At 40.2% G+C, this 27500-nt stretch overlaps 1 protein-coding gene across 1 annotated transcript in view; it reads right to left on the reverse strand.

Moving 5' to 3' along the window:
* Positions 1-27500, reverse strand: part of CATSPERB (cation channel sperm associated auxiliary subunit beta) — a 128765-nt gene that overhangs the window by 29585 nt on the left and 71680 nt on the right. The window contains exons 15-17 of the mRNA XM_013973131.2: positions 14451-14605; positions 10936-11090; positions 1655-1845 (exon numbers count right to left, since the gene is read on the reverse strand). Coding sequence (XP_013828585.2) covers positions 1655-1845; positions 10936-11090; positions 14451-14605 — 501 coding nt within the window. The remainder of the gene's footprint in view (positions 1-1654; positions 1846-10935; positions 11091-14450; positions 14606-27500) is intronic.

The raw sequence follows: 27500 nt of genomic DNA on the forward strand, positions 1-27500 counted from the left end.
TATCATATATGCTGACCACTGGGCTTCCCAGGTGGCTCGGTAGTAAAGAATTCACCTGCCAATGCAGGAGATGCTGGTTGATCTTTGGGTTGGGAAGATCCCTTCAGGAGGGAATGGCAAACTGCTCCAGTATTCTTGCCTGGGAAATCCCATAGGCAGAGGAGCTTGGCAGGCTACAGTCCATGGGATTGCAAAGAGCTGGACACGACTGAATGACTGAGTACACGTGCATGATGCTGGTCACTCACTTCCCCTCCACCTTTTGACTTTTTGAGATACAATTGATACATAATATTAGTTTCAGGTGTACAACATGATTCGGTATTTTGGTATTTTTTTGGTATAAAACACCAAAAAAAATTAACAAAGTGGTGATCAATGCATACCTATCCATAACTACTTAAATGCAAATGAACTAAATTCTTCAACCAAAAGATGTAAAGTGGTTGAGTTGATTTAGAAACAAAAACAAGATATGCTATATGGTGCCTACAAGGGACTCACTTTAGATGTAAGGAGACACGCAGACTGAAAGTGAAGGGATGAAAAAAGATATTCTATGCAAGTGGAAATCAGAAGAAGTCTGGGATACCAATACTTATATCAGAGAAAGTAGACCTTAAGACAAAGGCTAAAGAAGGTTATTATATAATAAGAGTCAAACAAAAAGATATCACATTTGTAAATATTTATGCACTTAACAAATGAGCACCTAAATAATAAAGCAAATATTCATAGACTTTGAGGAGAAATAGATAGCAACACAAAAATAGTAAAGGATTTTAATACCCTACTTTCATCAATGGATAGGTCGTAACAGAAAATCAACAAGGGGCATGATTGAACTTATGTTTTAGTAAGATCACTTAAGCTGCTCTGTTGAGAATAGACTGGGCATGTGACAGAGAAAGGGCAAGAAGGAAAGCAGAGAAATTAGTTTCCTTAAAAACTATTGAGTTGGCCAAAAAGTTTGTTCAGGTTCTCCTGTAAGATGTTATAGGAAAACCAAACGGACTTTTTGGCCAACTCAATAAATATGCAATTACTATTCAGCCCAGCAGTTGCACTCCTGGGCATTTATTCCAGAGAAGTGAAAACATATATATACACAAAAACCTGTACACAAATACTTAAGGTAGAGTCAAAATTCTGTCTATTGTATGATTCCATTTATGTAACATTCTGGAAAGGAGAGAATTGGGGGAACAGAAAACAGATCATTGGTTGCCAGGGGCCAGGGCTGGGAGAGCAAAGAATTAGGAGAGAGTTTTCTGGGACTGATCACAATGGTGGCTCCATCATTGAATGAATGGATTTATCAAAATCCATAGACATACACTGACAAGAGTGAGTTTTACTGTATGTAAGCTATACCTTAATAAACCTGACCAGAAAAAAAGAGAGAGACTATTACAATAATCAAGTGAGAGAATGTATTAAATGTAAAATGCCTGTTATTCATCCCAATGGAGAAATCAGATTTTATTATATTAAAAATAAAGAATTCCTCTAGGAATTTAAGTATATGTAGACTTCTATAGATTATCAATTGGTTTAAATTTTGAAATCTATTGTTCTATAAAAGAGCATGAACACTCATCCCAAAAGATAATTCTTCATTTTTCCCAGATATTGGAAATATTATTACACTTACTTTGTAACTGAAGACTAAGTTTATAGGAGTGATTTCCAGCTTCACTAATGAAAAGGGAACTGGACAAACAAGAGCTCTCATTTACTTCCTCTATTCCAAAAGGGTCTATCAGTTCTGCAATAACTGAGGACAAAAATCCTTCAGGAGTGTTATGGTGAAATACCTTTCTTATGTAAGCTGTTCCAGTTTTCCTAAAAACAAACCAGCAAAAGTCAAGCAATTTGGATAAAACAGTGGTTTAAATTAGCAAGTTCATAAACATATAATTTATAAATAAAAAATACCACAAACAGTTAACAAATGAATATTTGAGTAACATTATTCAATTAGTAATTGATGAAATGTCAGTTACAGCAATGGGATGTGATTTTTCACCTATCAAATTAAGGACGTTTTTAAAAGACAGGATGTAATAGTGGTAAGAACTGAGAGAGATTGGCACTAATGAAATGGTAAAATGATACACTCCTCCTAGAAAGCAGTTTGAAACTATGCATTGAGTTCTAATTTTTTTTTTTTTTGCCCTCTGATTCCATAAATCTACTGATAGGTCTCTATCCTAAGGACATAACTTGAAACACAGAGGGGAAGAAAAGCTTTCCACACAAAGATGTTCATCACAGCATTATGATAAAAGTTAGAAATAGAAATGCCAACAATAGAAAAATTAACTAAATGATAATACCTGATCTACCTAGAAAAAAATCATCCATTAAAATGATTCTTACAAAGAGTTTTTCATTACCTAAGGAAAGTGGTCACATTATAATGTCTAAAATAAAGAAGTATAGTGAAAAATGTTGAAATGAATGTTGAAAAGGACTGATCAGTAATTCATCAGAGTGTTAACAGTCATGATTTTAACTGTCTTCTTTATATTTGCCTTTTAGGAAATTTCTGCAATGAGCATGTGCTTTATAAGCAGGAGAAACAACCTTCAAATGTTAAGCTAAGATGTGTGTGTGTGTGCTAAGCCGCTCAGTTAATAGAAGAAAATAGTTATGAAAAACATATCTGACAAAGGACTGTTATCCAAAATAAACTATTGGGGAAGAATAGAATCTCTTTTTCCTCTACCCTTCTAGGTTCTGTGCCTGGGACCCTAGAAATTAAACTGACAAAAGCCATATTAACAATAAAATATTAACAATTTAGAACTGTAGCTTACCAGGCTTCCCTGACCATGGGATTTCCCAGGCAAGAATACTGGAGTGGGTTGCCATTTCCTTCTCCAGGGGATCTTCCTGACCCAGGAATCAAACTCATGTCTCCTGTGTCTCCTGCACTGCAGGTGGATTCTTTACCCGTTGAGCCATCAAAGAAGGCTCAACACCGAAGAACTGATGGTTTCTAATTGTGGTGCTGAAGAAGACTCTTGAGAGTCCCTTGAACAGCAAGGAGATCAAACCAGTCAATCCTAAAGGAAATCAACCTTGAATATTCATTGGAAGGACCCTTGCTGAAGCTGAAGCTCTAATACTTTGGCCACCTGATGAGAAGAACTGACTCATTGGGAAAGACCCTGATGTTGGGAAAGATTGAAGACAAAAGGAGAAGGGGGGCAACAGAGGATGAGATGGTTGAATGGCATCGTCAACTCAGTGGGTATGAATCTGAACAAACTCCAGGAGATTGTGAAGGACAGGGGAGCCTGGCTTGCTGCAGTCCACGGGGTCACAAAGAGTAGGACACAACTTAGCAACTGAACAACAACAGCAAAATAGAGACAGTATAGATGTCAGGGATGAACAGGAAGAGCAGAGAGGACTTTCAGGGCAATGAAACTATTCTGTATGATAATATAAGATGTATATGTGCCATTATAGAATTGTCAAAATCCATAGAAAGTACAACACCAAGAGTGAATCCTAATGTAAACTATGGACTTCAGGTGATTGACGATGTGTCAGTATAGGTTCATGGATTGGAACAAAAAACCACTGTAGTGTCAGACACAAAGTGAGGGAGATATGTGTGGAGATGAGGCACATGGGAACTCTCTGGACTTTCTGATCCATGTTGCTAATTAACACTGCTATCCTAACACTGCTCTTAAAAAATAAAGCTTATTCCCATAATTAAAAAAAAAACTATTAACTTCTTTGCATCTTGAGTCACTGACCAATAGCCAGGCAGACACCTTAATTATTGACCCTGCCATCCCACTTCTCCTACCACTAGAGAAGTATATGAGTCTCTTGTATTGAAGTGTCCAGGATGGCTCTTGGGGGGCAATCAAGCTCCACTCTTAGAGGAGAGGTAAGAATTCAGCTTTTAAAGGAGAGAAGAGACTTTGGGCAATGAAGGATGAGCTTAAAATTAGGAGTCGGGAAGTTCCTGAGGTGCAGAGGAATATCCGTTGAGTGGGAAAAACACTACAAAAAGGCAATCGCCATCAAACGTAATTACCTATACCTGATAAACTCCAATTCCAGTACCTGTGCTGTTTCTCCAGCCCACTGCCCTCATCCCAAGCCAATGAAGCTGTTTTAATCAAGGTTACTATAGCCTGGAAGGTTGCCATATCCAAAGGTCTTCTTGGTTCTTAGGTTACTCAGTCTCTCAGTCACATGGGTCACAGTGGTTACTCCATACTTTCCAAAACATCCGCCTCCTTTGGCTTACATGTCCCCACTTTACCCCGTTTTTTTTTTTTTTTTTCTTCTATTTTATTGACTATTCCTTCTTCGTTTTCTTGGCTGGGGCTTCCTCTTCTGCCTAATCTCTCTTCCAGGAGTGCCACAGGTCTTTTCTTCTCTACATACATCCATTTATATTGGAACAACTACCAAATGCAGAGCTCCTGCTATTTTTGTGGTATGCATTCATATATCCAGGCAACTGTCAACTTCACATCTTTACCTAGGTATTTTACACTTAATATTTCCAATGTGCAAGTCTCACTCACCCAGCCTAACCCTGCACTCCAAATCTCAGAAAATGACAGCATCCTCTACCTAGCTACAAACTAAAACCCTAGCAAATTCTTGATGGCTCTCTTGGTCATTCCCACAACAGGCAATCCACCATCAGATCCTGTCTTTTCACAAGTGCACTGCTTTGACCATCTTCTTTTCTCACCTGTATTATTTCAGTAGCTTTCCAAGGAGCCTGGAGACTTTGACTCTCACCCTGTCCTATACTTTTCACAGCAAATGATCTTTTAAAAAATATAAATTACTTCACTATCCTATATAAAACTTTCCAATGGCTTCCCCTGGCACAAAGAATAAAATATAAACCCCTATGCAGCCTACAGTTCCCTAGATGATCTGGTACTTCCCTACCTTCTCACTGACCTTCCAACACACCATCTCACTCTGCACTACCCACACGAGCAGTCCAAGTGTAATTGGACTATGCTCTCCAATTAAAAAAAAAACACGGTTCTAAAAAAAAGAACGAAATAGTTCTGGAGATGGACAGTGGTAATGGTTGCACAACCATGTGAATATACTTAATGCCACAGAAATGCACTCTTAAAAATGGCTAAAATGGTAAATTTTATGTTATGCATATTTTGCTATACCTGCTAGGCTGTAATGCAAAAAAGCATTATAAATATAAACATAGTCATTAAATACCAATAAAATGTTCAACTCATCAAGAAGATGTAACAATTCTTTTTTGTAACACTGCAAGTAGCTGTCTTATTTTAAACTACTTTATTGAGTTATGATTGACACATAAAAGGCCTTACATATTTAATATAAACAACTTGATGAGTTTAAGGATAAGTATATACCCATGAAATCAACATCATAAGCAAGTCTAAGAAGATGTAACGATTTTAAACTTATACATATCTAACAACAGCCTCACACATATATAAGGCAAAATTGACAGAACTACAGTGAAGAACTGACAAATTCAATATCACATCAGAAAATTTTAACATAATTCAATAGTTGATAGATCACAAAAGAAAAAAATCAGTTAAGGATAAAGCAAATTGGAAAATCACTATTAACACGATTAATCTAACAAGTGAATACTAACACTGCACACAACAATGTATGAAATGTATAAACATAGATAATACACAATGACCAAGATAGGTTTATTCCATGACTTTCAGTCTGATTCAACATTAAGTCCATAATATAATTCACAGCATTAAGTAAAAGTTCAAAGGAAAAAATTATATAGATAAGTTCAATAGATACAGGAGAAACATTTAAGTTAAAAACCAAAAGAAAACACCTCTTAAACTGAAAAAAGAAAAGGTAACTGTAAATGAAAAAAAAGTTTTTAAAATGTATAGAAAGGATAGTACGTGATGGTGAAATGTTTAAAAATTTTTTTTAAGTCAGGAACAAGGAAGCCCACTGCTAATGGTCTGAATGTTTGTATCCCTCCAAAATTCCTGTGTTGAAAACATAATGCCCAAAGTGATGATATTTGGAGATGAAGCTTTTGGGAAGTGATTCAGGTCATGCAGGTGAAGCATCTGTGAATCAGCTTAGTACCCTGCCCCTTTCAATCATGATAGCACACGGCGAGAAGTTGGCAATCTGTAGCCAGGAGAGAGCCTGCACCAGAAACTTACCATGCTGGTACCTTAATCTTAGACTTCTGGTCTTCATAACTGTGATAAATACATTTGTTTATAAGCCATCTGTCTGGAGAATCCCCATGGGCAGAGGAGCCTGGTGGGCTACAGCCTATGGGGTTGCAAAGAGTTGGACACGACTGAAGTGGCTTAACACATAGCCATCCAGTTTTTTTATGTTTGATTAGAGCAGCCTGAACAGAATGACACCCATTAACTTCATTTATATTTAATAAGCTCCTAGATACTGTAACAGAAAGACATATATAATATGCTAAAAGGTGTTAAAATAAACAAATTATCTGCAGGTGATGTGACTATCTGCTTAGAAAAAATATTTACCCCTACTCAGAAAATCCAAAAGAATATATAGAAAAAGTACTAGAATAAGCAAAAGAGTTTAGCAAATTTGAAACACTTGAGATTGCTACACAAAAGTCAATTATACATTGACATGAATCAGCCACATGTCAATGTATGGCAAAACCAATACAGTATTGTAAAGCAAAATAAAGTAAAAATAAACATTAAAACAACAACAACAACAAAAGTCAGTTATAAGGCATTCTGCTTTGGCTTTTGATGTAGAAAGAAGCAGCCCAACAAGCAATGAAACAAAATGGATAAATCACAAAGTTGTCACTTTGCTTAAGCCATCCAAGAACTAACCAGAAATCCAAGCCATTCCAAGGAGAGTCTCAACACAGCAACAGTCTCACTTGTGGAAGAGCACAGAAGGGAGAAACATGGTGCTGGCCACAAAAGAAATAAATAGGAAATGTCTAAAAATAGAAAAAACAGAAACAAAAAACTGCCAAAGGCCAAGATGTGCTGGTACGTGAGTTTGGAAATGCTGGGGCACCTTTCAAAAGGGAGCTGCACTCACTTGCAAGCTCCTTCCCATGGGCCTCAGGAGAAAGACTGGGGCAGAGAGTGGACCAGAGAGAGTCCCTGCTGGTGGTGCAGGCAGCAAGGGAGTGTGGGGCAAGGTCATTATAGGGAGGCTGGAGAGGGTGGGAGGAAACAGGGAGGAAGTCTCATTCACTTCCCTGAACCTTCTTTCATAAGAAGCAAAAGCCTTGGGCTGGGCATTAAACAGTTAAACATAGGCCTCAAAAGAGGTGATCCTGGTTGGGGAGGAGGGCCTGGAGGGTGCTGGCACTGAAGCCACGACTCCCTCCCCTTCACTCCCACCTCCCTCTCTCCTCCCACCCTCATCTTCCCCACACAGCAGAAGCTTTAAACTACTGAGAGGAAGCAAAGCCACCTGTCACTGGGGCACAGGCAAAGACACATTATGAGTAAGGGAAGACTTAAATAATAACCCTCTATCCTTATGGAGAGTCAGGAAGTTGTCCTGGGCCTAAAATTCTAGGAGTGCAAATGGAGTATCCTATTGCAAGAAGAGTCAGGAATCTCTACCCAGGATCTAACTGCAGCTATAAAGCAGAATTTGGTTGCAAGAAGTAATTTTTATTAACACGTTGTTATACTTTTTTTATCCCCTTAATGGAGCTTAACTAGCTGAATCTAACATTTAAGTGCAAGAACAAAGGCCAAGAAGATCCAAGACAGGGTGCTATTCATACAAGTTACCTGGTTAGAGAAAATTTGTCAGCATGACCTAGGGAAGGTCAAATAAAGTAATGAAACAGAAGAGAGACCGAGAGACTGATGCACGCGGGGAACTAGGATATGTTACAGTGGTGACACTGTAGGTCAGAAGGGCCGTGTTTGCACAATTGGTAGTCTAAACATAAAAAACTAAAGAAATCTGATTTCTATTATACTTCATACTACACTCAACATCTATTCTAGATTAAAAACGTAAAAGGACACAGCAAAAGTTAAAAAACTATAAGACATAATAGGAGAATAGCCAAATAGACTGTGATATATTCATATGAGTAAATATAGACACATACATCAATACCAAATAATTTTTTGTATGAAAAAAGCAAATCATAGGAAAGGGTATACATTGCTAAGTAATACATTTGGCAAGATGAAACAATATAGTTTGATACACATGTATGTTAAACCTTTAAAAAAACATTTCTTAAAATGTTCACACAAAATTTAAGATAATGGTTATTTCTGGGGAGGCATAGTTTTGGGGAGGAGAGGCAGGAAAGAAAAGGAAAGTTGCCCAGAAGCAATAGTGGAAGAGTTCAGGGCCCTCAACAGAGGGGAAGACTTTCAGACACCTAGAAGTGAGGGGCAGTGGTATTCAGGTAGAAGTGTCACCCCCATCAGCAGACCGCTTGCCCCTTTATCTCACCTCACTCTCAGTCAAACTCCAGAAGGGGTTGGAAACCATCAGCTAAGAGGGAGGGAGGATATGAATCTAAAAATAATAAGAATGAGAAACTCTTCACCCTCTAAACTCTAGGCTCCTCAGACTGGGTCAGGCTCAAATGGGAGTTGGAAAACAGACTTAAATGCAACAAGGGTTTGAAGTTTCTTAAAACACTGGACAGGAATGGAGTCATGTGGCAATTGACTGACTTAGATATTTTTAAGCTAAGGAAACAATTATTTACTCTCTAATGGAAAAGCTATAGGCCTTGCAGATACTTCATCTAGAGGCAGAAAGCAAATAGGTCCACAGAGGTGGTTTGAAAAGACAGGATGAAAAGTACAGTTGATACCTAGCTGATTGAGTAAACAAACTACACATAATCAATCTGGTCATTCATTTAATTAGAATCCTTCAAGCTTTCTGCTCCCTTAGAATAACATCCACATTCCCTACTGAGACTAAAAGGGGCCCATCTGGTCTCGAATAACTTTCCTCCTTGGTTCACAACACTTAGATCACTCTGGTTTTTCTTGAGTTTCTCAAGCACACATCATACTTCTTTGGGCCTGGGGGCCTTTTCCACACTGTGGTCTTGGCTGGAGCCTTTCCCCCACCCCCTTCCTTTACCCTCATTCCTCTGATCTCACCTTAAGCATCACTGCCTCTGCGAAACCTCCCCAAATCCTCCCAACAAGGACTCACCCCTGAGAACTCACTCTCTCAATGCTCCATGCTCCTCTGTTGCAGGTTCACGTTACCTGTAATTTCACAACTGTCTACGCCCTGTGCTGGAACACAAGTTCCAGGAGTACATGGGCTTGAATGTCTTCCTCACTCTATCACAGCACCTCCCTAAGTGTCTTGCAGGTAGTAAGTATTAAAAAACTATTTGTGGAAGAGGAAAATATAGGGCTCATCCTGCTTCACCCCTGACCATCTAGGCATCTTCCTTTGGCCTATGGCTGGCCTCATGACTCCGGCTCCCAAATCCTTGTCCTTTCTGGTTGAAGTCCCACCTGTGTACAGTTCCCAGATCTGGCTCTTTGCTACCATGTCCTTCCTCAGAAATGCCCATTCTCTAGTTTTGTGCAAGTAGAGCAAAGTTACTGACTGAACATAGAACATGCTATGCTGCTTTTTAAACATTCTGATCTTTTAGAGAATTATCATATGCTCTCAAAATAATTAGCATAAAAATTGATATTAATATTGAGATAATACTAATCATATGTTAATTTTAAAGAGTGATTCTCTGTTTTCTACAAAGATGTACCTATATAAACAGGCATTAATGGATCTGTAATATCATACATACGAAAGCCATCAAAAACAAATAGCTCTCGATGATCACGGACACTTTTCTTTGAGACAGAAGTTCTACAATCATTGTGGAATAAAACCTAATGCCAACATCTGCTATATTATGTTTGCTTCCTGTCTGCATATCTACCTCTGAGGGAGGTATTGGGTGGAGCATGGAGCTGTTGGCTGCTCCTGCTGCTGCTGCTAAGTTGCTTCAGTCGTGTCCAACACTGTGTGACCCCATAGACGGCAGCGCACCAGGCTCCTCTGTCCCTGGGATTCTCCAGGCAAGAACACTGGAGTGGGTTGCCATTTCCTTCTCCAATGCATGAAAGCGAAAAGTGAAAGTGAAGTCACTCAGTCGTGTCCGACTCTTAGCGACCTCATGGACTGCAGCCCACCAGGCTCCTCCATCCATGGGATTTTCCAGGCAAGAGTATTGGAGTGGGTTGCCATTTCCTTCTCCAGGAGCCATTGGCTATGGGACATTATCTAGTTGATAGCTCAATGGATATATAATAGAGACATTTCAACCTGGTGGAACAGGGTTCACCAGTTTGGGAACAGGTGAGTTTCTGGTAATCTGAGACTATTCCTTTTCTGGTTGTTAGATGTGTGTGTGGGGGGGAGGGGGTAGTTGTAGAATTCATATTGTTTTTCAAAGATTTTAAGCCTTAAAGGCAGTGTTCAGGGTCATTGGCTCTTGCTAATATCTTGGAAGAAAGCATTCCTGAGAACTCTGCATACCCTGTCAGGCAGTATTTCATGCAGGATGGTCTCCTCTGTGTTAGATTTGCTTGTCGTAGGGCATATGACAACTGCCGTGGGAGTGAGCTCTGAGGATAAGCAGTACTCAGTGTAGCCCAGACATTTTTGATACTCGGGACAACAAGCACTCATTTCTTTAGCTTGGCTTAATGGTGCTGATATACTTAGCCCCATGTTCCTAACACTGGGGCACTGTGCAAAGCACCTAGAAGTCTACAAATGTATTTGACCTCACAAGGTGTTAAAAAAGACTTACTCTCCTTGACTAAGAAAATTACTCCAAAAAGTAGGCTCAAAATTTAGAATTTAGATACCAGTGTGCAAGCTAAGTAAAATGTGAAGCCAATCAGTACCTACCTGGAGTGTATCAATTTTCCAAAGTGAATGTCATCAAATTGCTTGGTGTATATTCTATCCTTTGGTTCATCCTTGGGCACATATGCATAAAATATCATTTCATTTAAGGTGAGATACTGTGGAGCAAGGGCAGTGTCAAAGCCCATGTCAAAAGCCTGGAACATGAAAAAAGAAAATATTGAATTTATTTGGACTGCAAGGAGAACAAACTGTCAATCCTAAAGGAAATTAACTCTGAATATTCATTGGAAAGACTGATGCTGAAGCTGAAGCTCCAATATTTTGGCCACCAGATGCGAAGAGCTGATTCTTTGGAAAAGACTCTGATGCTGGGAAAGATTGAGGGCAGGAGGAGAAGGGGGCTACAGAAGATGACATGGGTGGATGGCATCACCAACTCAGTGGACATGAGCTGGAGCAAACTCCAGGAGATAGTGAAGGGATGGGGAAGACTGGCATGCTACAGTCCATGGGGCTGCAAAGAGTTGGAGATGATTTAGCGACTGAACAACAGCATAATTCCATTACGACAAAATGCAAATAATGGATTTGCTTCCATTTCACATCAAAATAATATTGCTTTTCTCATCTGCTGAATATCCACGCAGATGGGAGGGAAAACACACTGTTCTATTGAGGAGGAGAGGAAATTCTGAAGAGTGAAGTTCAGTTTAACATTCCTGTATAGAAGGCTGCAATGGCAGACAGGAGTGTCTTGTCTCATATGTGGGGGAGGAGTTTAGAAGTGCAGGTTCTAGAAGTTGGTTCCTGTTTGGAGTATTCTGTAAGCAAGGGGCTGAGAAGCACCTCCTGACACGTAACAGCTACTCCCACCATGTCATGCTGGTAACTCTGTACTGCTGCTGCTGAGTCCTCGAGGCTGGTGGTTCACAAGGCTTTTCCTCTCTCTCAACACAGACAACTTTGGACCAGATTTCTGATCTGCAAGTCATCTTTCCAACATACGCTTCTCTGATGCTGACCTTGTCCAGCTTTGAGAAATTGTAGGAGTGAGAAGACAGGTGGGGACTAGTCCCAAGGGGATGCTGGAGTTGCCCTGGTTGCTGTGACATGAGGACGGAGGGGTAGATGCTGCAGTCAGACGGAGCAGTCCCCATCAAGCACTGCCGTTGAGACCTATGTTCTGTCATGCCTTTTCCTCTGGTCTCTGAAATTTGGGAACTCACTGAGAAAGGGAGAGAATGGGAAACAGATGCCAGGAGAATACACATGGGCCTGAACATGTATTGAACAGATGGCTTAAGGACTCTTGAAAGCTGACAAGGCTTCAAGAGTTCTGTGTGACATTCGAGACTGGGAGTGGCAAGAACATCCCAGGAAAGAATGTGCAAGTCCCGGCAAAGACAGCATAGTGACTAAAAACACAGGTCCTGAACCTGTTGCCCCAAACTGATTTGATGCCTGATTCCAGGAACTAACCAGTGGTGTGTGTAATTTGGGGTGAATTATTCACCCTCCCTGTGCTTCACTTTCCTTGTGGGTAAAATGAGGATAAGTAATTGTTATAAAGATTAAGTGTTCATGACAGTACTTGGCACTTGCTGCTGCTGCTGCTAAGTTGCTTCAGTTGTGTCCGACTCTGTGCGACCCCATAGACAGCAGCCCACCAGGCTCCCCTGCCCCTGGGATTCTCCAGGCAAGAGCACTGGAGTGGGTTGCCATTTCCTTCTCCTTTGGCACCTACCCAGAGCCAAACAAGGTTTACGGATCATGTGTATTCAGAGAGGACACAGATATAGTTTGTTTTGGGAGAGGGAGGTGATAATATTGAGTGCAAATTCCTTGAATGCACTCACCTTGAGTATAAAAACCCATTTTGGCTTTTGATTTTAATAATTTAAACTTTCACTTAAGAGAACATTTTCTACAAATTGTGAAGTTAGTGAAAATTGAGGTAACTGCTTTTTTGGTTAGGGCTACCCTGCTGATCACAGGATTTGATTTGTTTCTATGTAGCACCACACAACAGACTGGTGAATAAATTAAACAGGGAGTCACATGATGGCATCTTATTGTCACTAGGAAGTTCCACTTTTTTCTCTGTCAGTATCTCAGAAGACAGGGAAGTTAAAGCACCGTGTTCTGAACCGCAGTCTTGGCCTGGTGATTTTGAGTGATTTATTAAAACTAGAGTCACCCTTTATTCTATATAAAGTGCAGATTTTATTAGATCCCAGTTTAAAAATCTGTTTATTTGCTGATACATTGATGAGAGTTCATTATCATGATTATGTGTTCTGTGATGAGTTTGTAGGTTCAAATATCTTTATAAGTTGGAGAAAGAAATGGCAACCCACTCCACTATTCTTGCCTGGAGAATCCCATGGACAGAGAAGCCTGGTGGGCTACAGTCCATGGGGTCACAAAGAGTCGGACACGACTGAGTGACTTCACTTACTTACTTATCTTTATAAGTAGCCCATTATACATTAAAATTATTAGAAAAATCTGCATGAAGTATCATCTATGATGCAGATGATTATTCCTTTCTCTGTTAGCATTAGAAAAGGAAGAAACAAGTGGGGAGGGTTAGTAAGAAAGAAAAAAGTCAACAGTGGGAAAAAACAGAACTCATGTTTCTCAACCTAGATGTCCATCAGCAGATGAATGGATAAGAAAGCTGTGGTACATATACACAATGGAGTATTACTCAGCCATTAAAAAGAATACATTTGAATCAGTTCTAATGAGATGGATGAAACTCGAGTCGATTATACAGAGTGAAGTAAGCCAGATAGAAAAACACCAATACAGTATACTGACACATATATATGGAATTTAGAAAGATGGTAATGATGACCCTGTATACGAGACAGCAAAAGAGACACAGATATATAGAACGGACTTTTGGACTCTAAGGGAGAGGAAGAGGGTGGGATGATTTGGGAGAATGGCAGTGAAACATGTATACTATCATGTAAGAAACGAAGTGCCAGTCTATATTCGATACAGGATACAGGATGCTTGGGGCTGGTGCATGCGGATGATCCAGAGAGATGATATGGGGTGGGAGGTGGGAGGGGGATTCAGGATTGGGAGCTCGTATACACCTGTGGTGGATTCATGTCAATGTATGGCAAAACCAATACAGTATTGTAAAGTAAAATAAAGTTAAAAAAAAAAAAGAGTCCATGGAAAAAATGAAACAAAAACAAAACCAAAAACCAGAACTCATGTTTCTTTAAGGTCAACCTTGAGAGAGTCAAACTCACCATAAACCTGGGTTGGATCCAGTTTAGAACATCTGGTGGTTTGCTGTGAAAACATTTATATGAAAATATTCCAGGTGTGTGTGGAAATCTATAAAGCTTTGTATGGGACTTGAAAGATTTTGGAGATGTTCCCTGATATATGAAAGTTTTTCCTTTAGTTAAAAATAGCTAAGAGTATTAAGAGTGTTTGTCCCAAGGAAAACACTTTCCCTATTTCTCTGTATATAGAATATGAGATCTATTAAAACAAGGCAAACAGTTTCAACGCATTAGATCACTGACCTGTCCAAAAATACCTTTAGAATTTCCAAAGGCAGCAAGTGATCCACCAGCTTCAAAGTGATCTGGAGTCAGTTTATGTATGAATCCCATGTGGTCATAGTATAAAGTGAAAATTTTATCAGAAATAGATCCAATTTTACTATATTTTCCTAACCCTGTTAGGAAAGAAATGGATATCGCTTGATATTGATATGATACACTTCAGTTCAGTTCAGTCACTCAGTTGTGTCTGACTCTTTGCGACCCCATGGACTGCAGCATGCCAGGCTTCCCTGTCCATCACCAACTCCTGGAGCCTGCTCAAATTCATGTCCATTGAGTCAGTGATGCCATCAAACTATCTCATCCTCTGTCGTCCCCTTCTCCTCCTGCCTTCAATCTTTCCGAGCATCAGGGTCTTTTCCAGTCAGTCAGTTCTTCATACCAGGTGGCCAATGTATTGGATGATACAACTAGAGAACTTTTAAAACTCTACCTTATAAAAACTCTATTTAAACTAAGAGGTGAGAGAAGTGCTCTGAGACTCAATAATTAGAAAATTCATGTTAGTTTTTGTTAAGTCCAAGGAAAGTTTTTTTTTCAAGCCCCATTTCATTACTGAACCTGTTTGCTGAAGCAAGTGGACAGTGAGCAGATATCTGGAGGAAAGGGGGCTAGCTCCCCCTGGCGGTGAGTTCTCTTCATAACACTGAAATCAGACTCCCCAGTAGGTAGAAGTGGAGAAGGAAATGGCAACTCACTCCAGTACACTTGCCTGGAAAATCCCATGGACGAAGGAGCCTGGTAGGCTACAGTCCATGGGGTCGCGAAGAGTTGGACACGACTGAGCGACTTCACCTTCACTTTTCACTCTCATGCATTGGAGAAGGAAATGGCAACCCACTCCAGTATTCTTGCCTGGAGAATCCCATGGACAGAGGAGCCTGGTGGGCTGCCGTCTATGGGGTCGCACAGGGTCGGACACGACTGAAGTGGGTTAGCATCAGCAGTAGGTGGAAGGCAGTGAGAAAATAACCCTCGGGGAGGCAAGGGGAATTATCAGTAGAGACCACTGGGTCATTGGCTATACTAGGATTAATATGTTGAACCAGACTTGGTTATCTCACGCTTCTCCTGTGTCCTGGCAGTAATCTGGTGGTGCAGCAACAGTCACTGGACCAGACATTGATCCACTGAAAGAGAGTGCGCCCTCTCCTGGATGGACGATGAACACTCAGGTCTCAGTATGAGAAAAGCTGATTTCCAAGCCCCAGCCACCAAGCCCTCTCATCCTCCCAGTTTAGCCAGGGTCTCCTGGCCCACTCTCCTGTCCTAACCCCTAATACTGGAGTGACCCGGGACTCAGTTCTTAGATCTATTCTCTCACTCTCTCAAGATACCTGGTCCAGTTTCAGGTTTTTAAATACATCTTTATGTGGATGATTCCCAAATTGAAACCTCCCATCTCACTCTTTCCTGAACTCTAGACTTATCTATAAGTGTCTAATGACATCTCCATATGCATGTCAGCCAAGTATCTCCCATGGAACTGATCCCATACTGTACTCCTAACCCTCACACAAACTTCCTCCATGTTCAGCCTTGTTACTCACTCAGTCATGTCTGTTTGTGAAGTGGTCAAACAAGAGATGGCAAGAGTGAACGTCAACATTCTAGGAACTAAAATGGACTGGAATGGGTGAATTTAACTCAGATGACCATTATATCTACTACCGCGGGCAGGAATCCCTCAGAAGAAATGGAGTAGCCATCATGGTCAACAAAAGAGTCCAAAATGCAGTACTTGGATGCAATCTCAAAAATGACAGAATGATCTCTGTTTGTCTCCAAGGCAAACCATTCAATATCACAGTAATCCAAGTCTATGCCCCAACCAGTAACGCTGAAGAAGCTGAAGTTGAACGGTTCTATGAAGACCTACAAGACCTTTTAGAACTAACACCCCAAAAAGATGTCCTTTTCATTTAGGGGACTGGAATGCAAAAGTAGGAAGTCAAGAAACACCTAGAGTAACAGGCAAATTTGGTCTTGGAATGTGGAATGAAGCAGGGCAAAGACTAATAGAGTTTTGCCAAGAAAATACACTAGTCATAGCAAACACCCTCTTCCAACAACACAAGAGAAGACTCTACACATGGACATCACCAGATGGTCAACACCAAAATCAGATTGATTATATTCTTTTCAGCCAAAGATGGAGAAGCTCTATACAGTCAACAAAAACAAGACCAGGAGCTGACTGTGGCTCATATCAGGAACTCCTTATTACCAAATTCAGACTCAAATTGAAGAAAGTAGGGAAAATCGCTAGACCATTCAGGTATGACCGAAATCAAATCCCTTATGATTATACAGTGGAAGTGAGAAATAGATTTAAGGGCCTAGATCTGATAGCTAGAGTACCTGATGAACTATGGAATGAAGTTCGTGACACTGTGCAGGAGACAGGGATCAAGACCATCCCCATGGAAAAGAAATGCAAAAAAGCAAAATGGCTGTCTGGGGAGGCCTTACAAATAGCTGTGAAAAGAAGAGAGGCGAAAAGCAAAGGAGAAAAGGAAAGATATAAGCATCTGAAAGCAGAATTCCAAAGAATAGCAAGAAGAGATAAGAAAGCCTTCTTCAGTGATCAATGCAAAGAAATAGAGGAAAACAACAGAATGGGAAAGACTAGAGATCTCTTCAAGAAAATTAGAGATACCAAGGGAACATTTCATGCAAAGATGGGCCCGATAAAGGACAGAAATGGTATGGACCTAACATAAGCAGAAGATAATAAGAAGAGGTGGCAAGAATACACAGAAGAACTGTACAAAAAGATCTTCATGACCCGGATAATCACGATGGTGTGATCACTCATCTAGAGCCAGACATCCTGGAATGTGAAGTCAAGTGGGCCTTAGAAAGCATCACTATGAACAAAGCTAGTAGAGGTGATGGCATTCCAGTGGAGCTATTTCAAATCCTGAAAGATGATGCTGTAAAGTGCTGCACTCAATATGCCAGCAAATTTGGAAAACTCAGCAGTGGCCACAGGACTCAAAAAGGTCAGTTTTCATTCCAATCCCAAAGAAAGGCAATGCCAAAGAATGTTTAAACTACTGCACAATTGCACTCATCTCACACGCTAGTAAAGTAATGCTCAAAATTCTCCAAGCCAGGCTTCAGGAATATGTGAACCGTGAACTTCTAGATGTTCAAGCTGGTTTTAGAAAAGGCAGAGGAACCAGAGATCAAATTGCCAACATCCGCTGGATCATCGAAAAAGCAAGAGAGTTCCAGAAAAACATCTATTTCTGCTTTATTGACTATGCCAAAGCCTTTGACTGTGTAGATCACAATAAACTGTGGAAAATTCTGAAAGAGATGGGAATACCAGACCACCTGACCTGCCTCTTGAGAAATCTGTATGCAGGTCAAGAAGCAACAGTTAGAATGGAACATGGAACAACAGACTGGTTCCAAATAGGAAAAGGAGTACATCAAGGCTGTATATTGTCACCCTGCTAATTTAACTTATATGCAGAGTACGTCATGAGAAAAACTGGGCTGGATGAAGCACAAGCTGGAATCAAGACTGTCGGGAGAAATATCAATAACCTCAGATATGCAGATGACACCACCCTTATGGCAGAAAGTGAAGAAGAGCTAAAGAGCCTCTTGATGAAAGTGAAAGAGGAGAGTGAAAAAGTTGGCTTAAAGCTCAACATTCAGAAAACGAAAATCATGGCATCCGGTCCCATCACTTCATGGCAAATAGATGGGGAAACAGTGTCAGACTTTATTTTCTTGGGCTCCCAAATCACTGCAGATGGTGATTGCAGCCATGAAATTAAAAGACGCTTTCTCTTGGAAGGAAAGTTATGACCCACCTAGATAGCATATTTAAAATCAGAGACATTACTTGGTCAACAAAGGTCCATGTAGTCAAGGCTATGGTTTTTCCAGTGGTCATGTATGGGTGTGAGAGTTGGACTGGAAGAAAGCTGCTGCTACTGCTGCTGCTAAGTCGCTTCAGTCATGTCCAACTCTGTGCGACCCGTTAGATGGCAGCCCACCAGGCTCCTCTGTCCCTGGGATTCTCCAGGCAAGAATACTGGAGTGGGTTGCCATTTCCTTCTCCAATGTATGAAAGTGAAAAATCAAAGTGAAGTCACTCAGTCGTGTCCGACTCTTAGCGACCCCATGGACTGCAGCCTACCAGGCTCCTCCATCTATGGGATTTTCCAGGCAAGAGTACTGTAGTGGGGTGCCATTGCCTTCTGAGTGCCGAAGAATTGATGCTTTTGAACTGTTGTGTTGGAGAAGACTCTTGAGAGTCCCTTGGACTGCAAGGAGATCCAACCAGTCCATCCTAAAGGAGATCAGTCCTGGGTGTTCATTGAAAGGACTGATGTTGAAGCTGAAACTCCAGTGTTTGGCCACCTGATGGGAAGAGCTGACTCATTTGAAAAGACCCCAATGCTCGGAAAGATTGAGGGCAGGAGGAGAAGGGGACGACAGAGGATGAAATGGTTGGATGGTATCACCAACTCAATGGACATGAGTTTGGGTGGACTCCAGGAGCTGGTGATGGACAGGGAGGTCTGGCATGCTGCGGTTCCTGGGGTCGCAAAAGTTGGACACGACTAAGTGACTGAACTGAACTGAACTGGTAGCTCAGATGGTTAAGAATCTGCCCGCAATGTGGGAGACCTGGGTTCGATCCCTGGGTTGGGAAGATCCCCTGGAGGAGGACATGGCAACCCACTCCAGTATTCTTGCCTGGAGAATTCCATGGACAGAGGAGTCTGGTGGGCTACAGTCCATAGGGTCAGAAAGAGTGGGACACGACTGAGCAACTTTCACTGGCTCAGTCAAGTTGACACATGAAATTAACCATTACAATTACTGAGGTTCAATATGCCATATTTCATCTATAAACATAAGATAGACTTTTTTTCATATTTTAACATCTTGGAAATGGACGTTTTTATAATTGATGTCTTATAATCATCGTCCACTAGGTGGCACTCACGCCATAGTAGTCAATTAGCTATGGGGGCTATATCAATATTGATTCCATTCTTTATATTGTCATTACTTCCCTGGATCATTGGTATAATACATGTTGAGCTATAATGCTGCTTAAAATGATTTAAAATATTACATTATAATTTGGTATTGGAACAAAATAACTGTGGGTTCAGCAAGAGAGGAAAACAAAACAAGCCCTCTATTCATCCAAAAAGCAAATGGCACTAAAGAATTACCACACTACCACATTTTCTTGTAGAACATTCACCAACTATTTTATATGACCTAAGAGGAAAGAAGCCTATTAGCAGATGAAATTACATGTTTTACTGTGAAGATACACATGAAATTATTGCCTTATCACACACCAAGCTGGGGAAATAATGTCAGCATAATCCATGCATCACCCATGATCATTATTAAAACACAGTGTTAAAGTTTAACTGGAAGAGTTGTTCCTTTCTTTGTGTGAATAGAACCAAGTGTATCTTACACTCAATAAAGCTCATATTTGATGAAATATGTTTATAACATTCTTCTGTTGGTTTTGCCTATGAATAACTAGTTGTGCATGAACAGTTGCTCAGTCATGTTGGACTCTTTGTGGCCACATGGATTGTAGTCCGCCAGGCTCCTCTGTCCATGGGATTTTCCAGGCAAGAATACTGGAGTGGGTTGCCGTTTCCTCCACCAGGAGATCTTCCTGACTCAGGGAGCAAACCTGCGTCTCCTGCATTTTCTTGCTTTGGCAGGGTGAGTTTTTACCACTGAGCCACCTGGGTTGAATTGGCTCCAGATTCTTAGGTAATCTTTTTCTCCAAAGGTTCTTTAAAACAATATGTGATATTATTTGTTGCATTAGAGAAAAAACCAAGGTTGGCTTCATTCTTTTGTGCCTTTAACATTGATTTACATTTTCTACTTCAAATAATCCAGATGTGTTTTTGCTTTTATTATTGGTTTTGCTTTCAGTTAAAAATTTAGTGTCTTATCAATTTTGGTTTCCTATTCTTACTATTTTCAGTATTGATTCATTAATTTATATTAGAGAGCTACAATGTGCCAGGAAGAGAAATACAGAACCACCACCTTTGTTCATCACAGAAAATCCCCACCACTTACAAGTTCTCAATCTTTAGCATCAACGTTTGCCATCTGAGATTCTACTTATTTATTCATTCTATATGTAGACATGTTTCTGTAGTTTATATCTATGATTTTTAATAGTTTATATTGTCAAGTTAGTTTTCTCAAGTGTTGATTATTTTTACTATTTCCAAAGTAATCTTGCTTAGTCTATTTTGACTTTTGTTTCTAATATGTGTTTATTCTCTATTTGACTATTCCCCTGGATCCATTCTCTGACTCTTCCTTGTTTGGTGCACTGAAAGGCTCATCCCTTTGAATTTCAATCTGTTGCTGTTCAGTTGCTAAGTTGCGTCTGACTCTTTGTGACCCCATGAACATCTAGGCGTCCCTGTCCTTCATTATTTCTCGGAATTTGCTCAAACTCATTTCCACTGAGTCAGTGATGCTACCTGACCATCTCACCTTCTGTTGCCTTCTCTTATTTCCCTCAATCTTTCCTAGCATCAAGATCTTTCCCAAAGAGTCAGCTCTTCACATCAGGCCAGAGTACTGGAGCTACTTGGGCTGCTTCTAGCAGGCTTCTGACTGCCAAACCAAGTAAATGGAGAGCCATATATCATTTACCCAACTCTACCTCTTACAAGCTGTGTGGCTTTAATCATATCAACTGAATCTGTAAAAATAACTAACATTACCCACTTCACCCTTGTTGTTGTGAATATTAAATGAGATGATACTTGTAACACTCTGAATACAACTGCAGTAGCTCAGTGTGTGGGAGCTATTAATATTATTTGTCTTTGGGTAGAGTGACGTTATAAATGAGAATAAAGCGTAATGTTTCAGAGTTCCCCTGCTTTAGGGTTGTTCATAGGATCTTACTTTTGTAGATCCTAAAAGTCTACCACCACCACCTCATCCCTGCCAGAGGATTCTGGGAAGACGGTAGAGTAGGCTGCACTAGGAATCTCTCTCCCCACACGGACAACAATTGCTCTGGAAGAATCTACCTGATGTAACTCTTTGCGAACTCTGGAGTCTATTGAAGGCTTGCAACTTTCAGAGAAAGACTTGGAGAGTAAATTGTGGTTAATTTCAGCTCTTAACACAGTAGAAGCTACCCATCCTTCACTTTCAGTCTCATGGCAAACAGTTATGCATATGTTTCTGGGGCAGTTGCACACAGTTTGCAGGAAGCAGGGTGGGCAAAAAGAACTTTGTCCTCCAAATATTGCAGGTCTGTGTTCTGTTGGCTGATTGCGGCTCATCACACAAGTGCAGACGAAAAGCAGGGGCCATTCTTCTTGCACAGCTCTCAGTGTTGCAAGTCACACTCTCCCTGGTTGAAATGACTTCCAGGGAATTTAAAGGGCCTGGGCCTTTTGAACCCTTATTTACTCCTTAATTTCTCCCTTTTTTCCCTTTTTTAGAACCAGACATTAAAGACTAGACATCTCAGTTATTATCAAAAAGACTAAAGATATCAAGTGTTAGTTAAAATTTAGAGAAAAGAGAACACTTGTACACTGTTGGTGGGAATGTAAATTGGTGCAGTCACTGTGAAAAACAGTGTGAAGACACCTTAAAAAATTAAGACTGAAAACACCATATGATCCAGCAATTCCACTTTTGGGTATATATCCAAAGGAAATGAAATCACTATCCTGAATAGATAGTTGCATCCCCATTTTCATTAAAGCATTGTTCAGAATAACTGAAATATGGAAACAACCTTAATGTTCACCAACAGATGAATCAATAAAGAAAATGTGGTACATATACACAAAAGAATATTATTTGGCCACGAAAAAGAAGGAAACCCTGCCATATGCAACAATGGAGGAAACTCGAGGGCATTATGCTAAATGCAATAACTCAGAGAAAGTACTGTAGGACCTCATTTATATGTTGAACCTATAAAAAAGTCAGTATCACATAAAGTATCTCCTCTGACCACAAGGAGATGATGTTAAAAATCATTAACAAAGAAACTGTAAAATTCCAAAATTGCTTGAACTAAATAAAGCACATTAAAACTATCAACTACCAAAGAATAAATCACAAGGGAAACTGTAAAATACTTTGAGGCAAATGAAAGTGAAACTACAATATGCCAAAACTTACAGGATGAAGTGAAAGTGGTATTATTGGAGAAATTTGTTACTATAAATATTTATATTAAAAATAAGGAAGAAACAAGAGCCTATTATATGGAGTGAAGTAAGCCACAAAGAGAAAAACAAATATTAACGTATATATATGGAATCTAGAAAGATGGTACTGATGAACCTACTTGCAGGGCAGCAATGGAGACGCAGACAGAGAGAACAGACTTGTGGTCACAGTGGTTGGGGGAGGAAGGAGAGAGTGGGATGAATGGAGAGAGTAACACGGAACCAAATACACTACCATCTGTAAAACAGATAGTCAAAGGGAATTTGCTGTATGACTCAGGGAACTCAAACTGGGGCTCTAGGTAACAACCCTGAGAGGTGGGATGGGACAGGAGGTGGTAGGGGGGTTCAAGAGTCAGGGGACAGATGTATACCTATGGCTGATTCGTGTTGATGTATGACAGAAACCAACACAATATAGTAATTATCTTTCAATGAAAAATGTATTTTTTAAAAATTAAAAAAAGGAGTGACTGAGTGAAGGGAATCAAAGACTACAAAATTTCAATTATAAAATGAATAAGTCATGGAGATGAATAGGAATATCTTGGAGATGCTGCAACTTTGTTTCTAATAAAGGAAATATTGCAATAATGTGAATCACATGAATTTTTTTGATTTCCCAGAGTGTATAATGCAACCGATCAATGCAATTGATCAGTGATCAATGCAAAGAAATAGAGGAAAACAACAGAATGGGAAAGACTAGAGATCTCTTCAAGAAAATTAGAGATACCAAGGGAACATTTCATGCAAAGATGGGGACAATAAAGGACATAAATGGTACGAACCTAACAGAAGCAGAAGATATTAAGAAGAGGTGGCAAGAACATGACCCAGATAACCACAATGGCTTGATCACTCACCTAGAGCCAGACATCCTGGAATGTGAAGTCAAGTGGGCCTTAGGAAGCATCACTATGAACAAAGCTAGTGGAGGTGACGAAATTCCAGTCGAGCTATTTCAAATCCTAAAAGATGATGCTGTGAAAGTGCTGCACCCAATATGCCAGCAAATTTGGAAAACTCAGCAGTGGCCACAGGACTCAAAAAGGTCAGTTTTCATTCCAATCCCAAAGAAAGGCAATGTCAAAGAATGTTCAAACTACTGCACAATTGCACTCATCTCATACACTAGCAAAGTAATGCTCAAAATTCTCTAAGCCAGGCTTCAACAGTACGTGAACTGCGAACTTCCAGATGTTCAAGGTGGATTTAAAAAAGGCAGAGGGACCAGAGATCAAATCACCAACATCTGATGGATCATCAAAACAGCAAGAGAGTTCCAGAAAAACATCTACTTCTACTTTATTGACTACGCCAAAGCCTTTGACTGTGTGGATCACAACAGTGGAAAATTCTTTAAGAGATCAGAATACCAGACCACATTACCTGCCTCCTGAGAAATCTGTATGCAGGTCAAGAAGCAAGTTAGAACTGAACATGGAACAACAGACTGGTTCCAAATTGGGAAAGGAGTATGTCAAGGCTGTATATTGTCACCCTGCCTATTCAACTTATATGCAGAGTACATCATGCAAAATGCTGGGCTGGATGAAGCACAAGCTGGAATCAAGATTGCTGGGAGAAATATTAATAACCTCAGATATGCAGATGACACCACCCTTATGGGATAAGAACTAAAGAGCCTCTTAATGAAGGTGAAAGAGGACAGTGAAAAAGCTGGCTTAAAACTCAACTTTCAAAAAACGAAGATCGTGATATCCAGTCCCATCACTTCATGGCAAATAGATGGGGAAACAGTGGAAACAGTGACAGAGTTTATTTTCTTGGGCTCCAAAATCACTGCAGATAGTGACTGCAGCCATGAAATTAAAAGACGCATGCTCCTTGGAAGAAAAGTTATGACCAACCTAGACAGCATATTAAAAAGCAGAGACATTAGTTTCCCAACAAAGGTCCATCTAGTCAAAGCTATGGTTTTTCCAGTAATCATGTATGGATGTGAGAGTTGGACTATAAAGAAAGCTGAGTGCGGAAGAATTGATGCTGTTGAACTGTGGTGTTGAAGAAGATTCCTGAGAGTCCCTTGGACTGCAAAGAGATCAAACCAGTCCATCATAAAGGAAATCAGTCCTGAATATTCATTGGAAGGACTGATGCTGAAGCTGAAACTCCAATACTTTAGCCACCTGATGCGAAGAACTGACTCAATGGAAAAGACCCTGATGCTGGGAAAGATTGAAGGCAGGAGGAGAAGGGATGAGAGGATGAGATGGTTGTATGGCATCACCAACTCAATGAATATGAGTTTGAATAAACTCCAGGAGATTGTGAAAGACAGGGAAGCCTAGCATGCTGCAGTCCATGGGGTCACAAACAGCTGGACACCACTGAGCGACTGAAAAACAACAGCAACAGCATTGTACAGGAGGCAGTGACCAACGTAATCCCAAAGGAAAAGAAATGCAAAAAGGTAAGTGGTTGTCTGAGGAGGTTTTACAAAGAGCCAAGAAGAGAAGAGAAAGGCAAGGGAGAAAAGGAAAGATAAAACCAAATAAATGCAGAGTTCCAGAGAATAGCAAGGAGAGATAAGAGGCCTTCTTAAATGAGAAATGCAAATAATAGAGGAACGCAATACAATGGGAACGACTACGAATCTCTTCAAGAAAATTAGAGATATTGAGGGGTCATTTCATGCAAGGATGGGCACAATAAAGGATAGAAATGGTATGGACCTATCAAAAGCAGAAGATATTAAGAAGAGATGGCAAGAATACATAGAAGAACTATACAAAAATGGTCTTAAAGACCTGGATAATTGTGATGGTGTGGTCACTCACCTAGAGCCAGACATCCTGGAGTGCAAAGGCAAGTGGGTCTTAGAAAGTATTACTACAGCAAAGCTAGTGGGCATAATGGAATTCCAGTAGAAACATTTAAAATACTAAACGATAATGCAGTTAAAGTGCTGCACTCAATATGTCAGCAAATTTGGAAAACTCAGCAGTGGCCACAGGACGGGAAAATGTCAGTTTTCATTCCAATCCCAAAGAAAGGCAATGCCAAAGAATGTTCAAACTACCGTACAGTTGCTCTCCTTTCACATGCTAGTAAGGTTATGGTCAAATCCTTCAAGCTAGGCTTCAACAGTATGTGAACTGAGAACTCCCAGATGTACAGCTGGATTTAGAAAAGGCAGAGGAACCAGAGATCAAATTGCCAACATTTATAGAAAAAGCAAGAGAGTTCCAGAAAAACATCGCTTTCAGCTTTATTGACTCCACTAAAGCCTTTGACTGTATGGATCACAAAAAACTGGAAAATTCTGAAAAAGATGGGAATGCCAGATACATTATCTGTCTCCTGAGAGATCTGTATGTCTGTCAAGAAGCAATTGCTAGAACCGGACGTGGAACAACTGACTGGTTCAAAAAATTGGGAAAGGAGTACAACAAAGCTATATATTGTTACCCTGCTTATTTAACTTATATGCAGAGTACATCATGAGAAACGCTAGGCTGGATGAAGCACAAGCTGGAATCAAGATTCTGGGAAAAATATTAATAACTTCAGTTATGCAGATGATACCACCCTTATGGCAGAAAGTGAAAAGAAACTTTAGTTCCTTTAGCCTCTTGATGAAAGTGAAAGAGGAGTGTGGAAGAGCTGGCTTAAAACTCAACACTCAGAAAACAAAGATCATAGTATTCGATCCCATCACTTTATGGCAAATAGATGGGGAAACAATGGAAACAGTAACAGACTTTATTTTTGGGGTGCTCCAAAATCACTGCATATGGTACTGCAGCCATGAAATTAAAAGACGCTTGCTCCTTGGAAGAAAAGCTATGACCAACTTAGACAGCATATTAAAAAGCAGAGACATTGCTTTGCTGATAAAGGTCCATCTAGTCAAAGCTATGGTTTTTCCAGCAGTCATGTACAGATGTGAGGGTTGGACCATAAAGAAAGTTGAGTGCCAAAGAACTGATGCTTTTGAACTGTGGTGTTGGAGAAGACTCTTGAGAGTCCCTTGGACAGCAAGGAAATTAAACCACTCAATCCTAAAGGAAATCAGTCCTGAATATTCATTGGAAGGACTGATGCTAAAGCTGAAACTCCCACACTCTGGCCACCTGATGCCAAGAACCAACTCATTGGAAAAGACACTGAGGCTGGGAAAGATTGAAGGCAGGAGGAGAAGGGGACAACAGAGGATGAGATGGTTGGATGGCATCACTGACTCAGTGGACATGAGTTTCAGCAAGGTCCAGGAGTTGGTGATGGACTGGGAAGCCTAGCATGCTACAGTCCATGTGGTCACAAATAGTTGACCTGACTAGTGACTGATCAACAATAACAACAACTTCTTCACACCCAGAAGGATGATTGCTATCAAAAGACCAGAAAATAACAAGTGTTGGCAATGTTATGGAGAAACTGGAACCATTTTACACCGGAAATCAGAAGGTAAAATAGTACAGTGCTGTGTAAAATAGTATTGCAGATCCTCAAAAAATTAAAAGTAAAATTATCATATGATTCAGAAATGCCACTTCTGAGTATATACCTGAAAGAATTAAAAAGCAGGTCTTAAAGATGCTTTATTGACTATGTCAAAGCCTTTGACTGTATGGATCACAATAAACTGTGGAAAATTCTGAAAGAGATGGGAATACCAGACCACCTGACCTGCCTCTTGAGAAATCTGTATGCAGGTCAGGAAGCAACAGTTAGAACAGGACATGGAACAACAGACTGGTTCCAAATAGGAAAAGGAGTACGTCAAGGCTGTATATTGTCACCC

This window comes from Capra hircus, chromosome 21 (genome assembly GCF_001704415.2).
Source record: "Capra hircus breed San Clemente chromosome 21, ASM170441v1, whole genome shotgun sequence".
Taxonomy (NCBI): Eukaryota; Metazoa; Chordata; class Mammalia; order Artiodactyla; family Bovidae; genus Capra; species Capra hircus.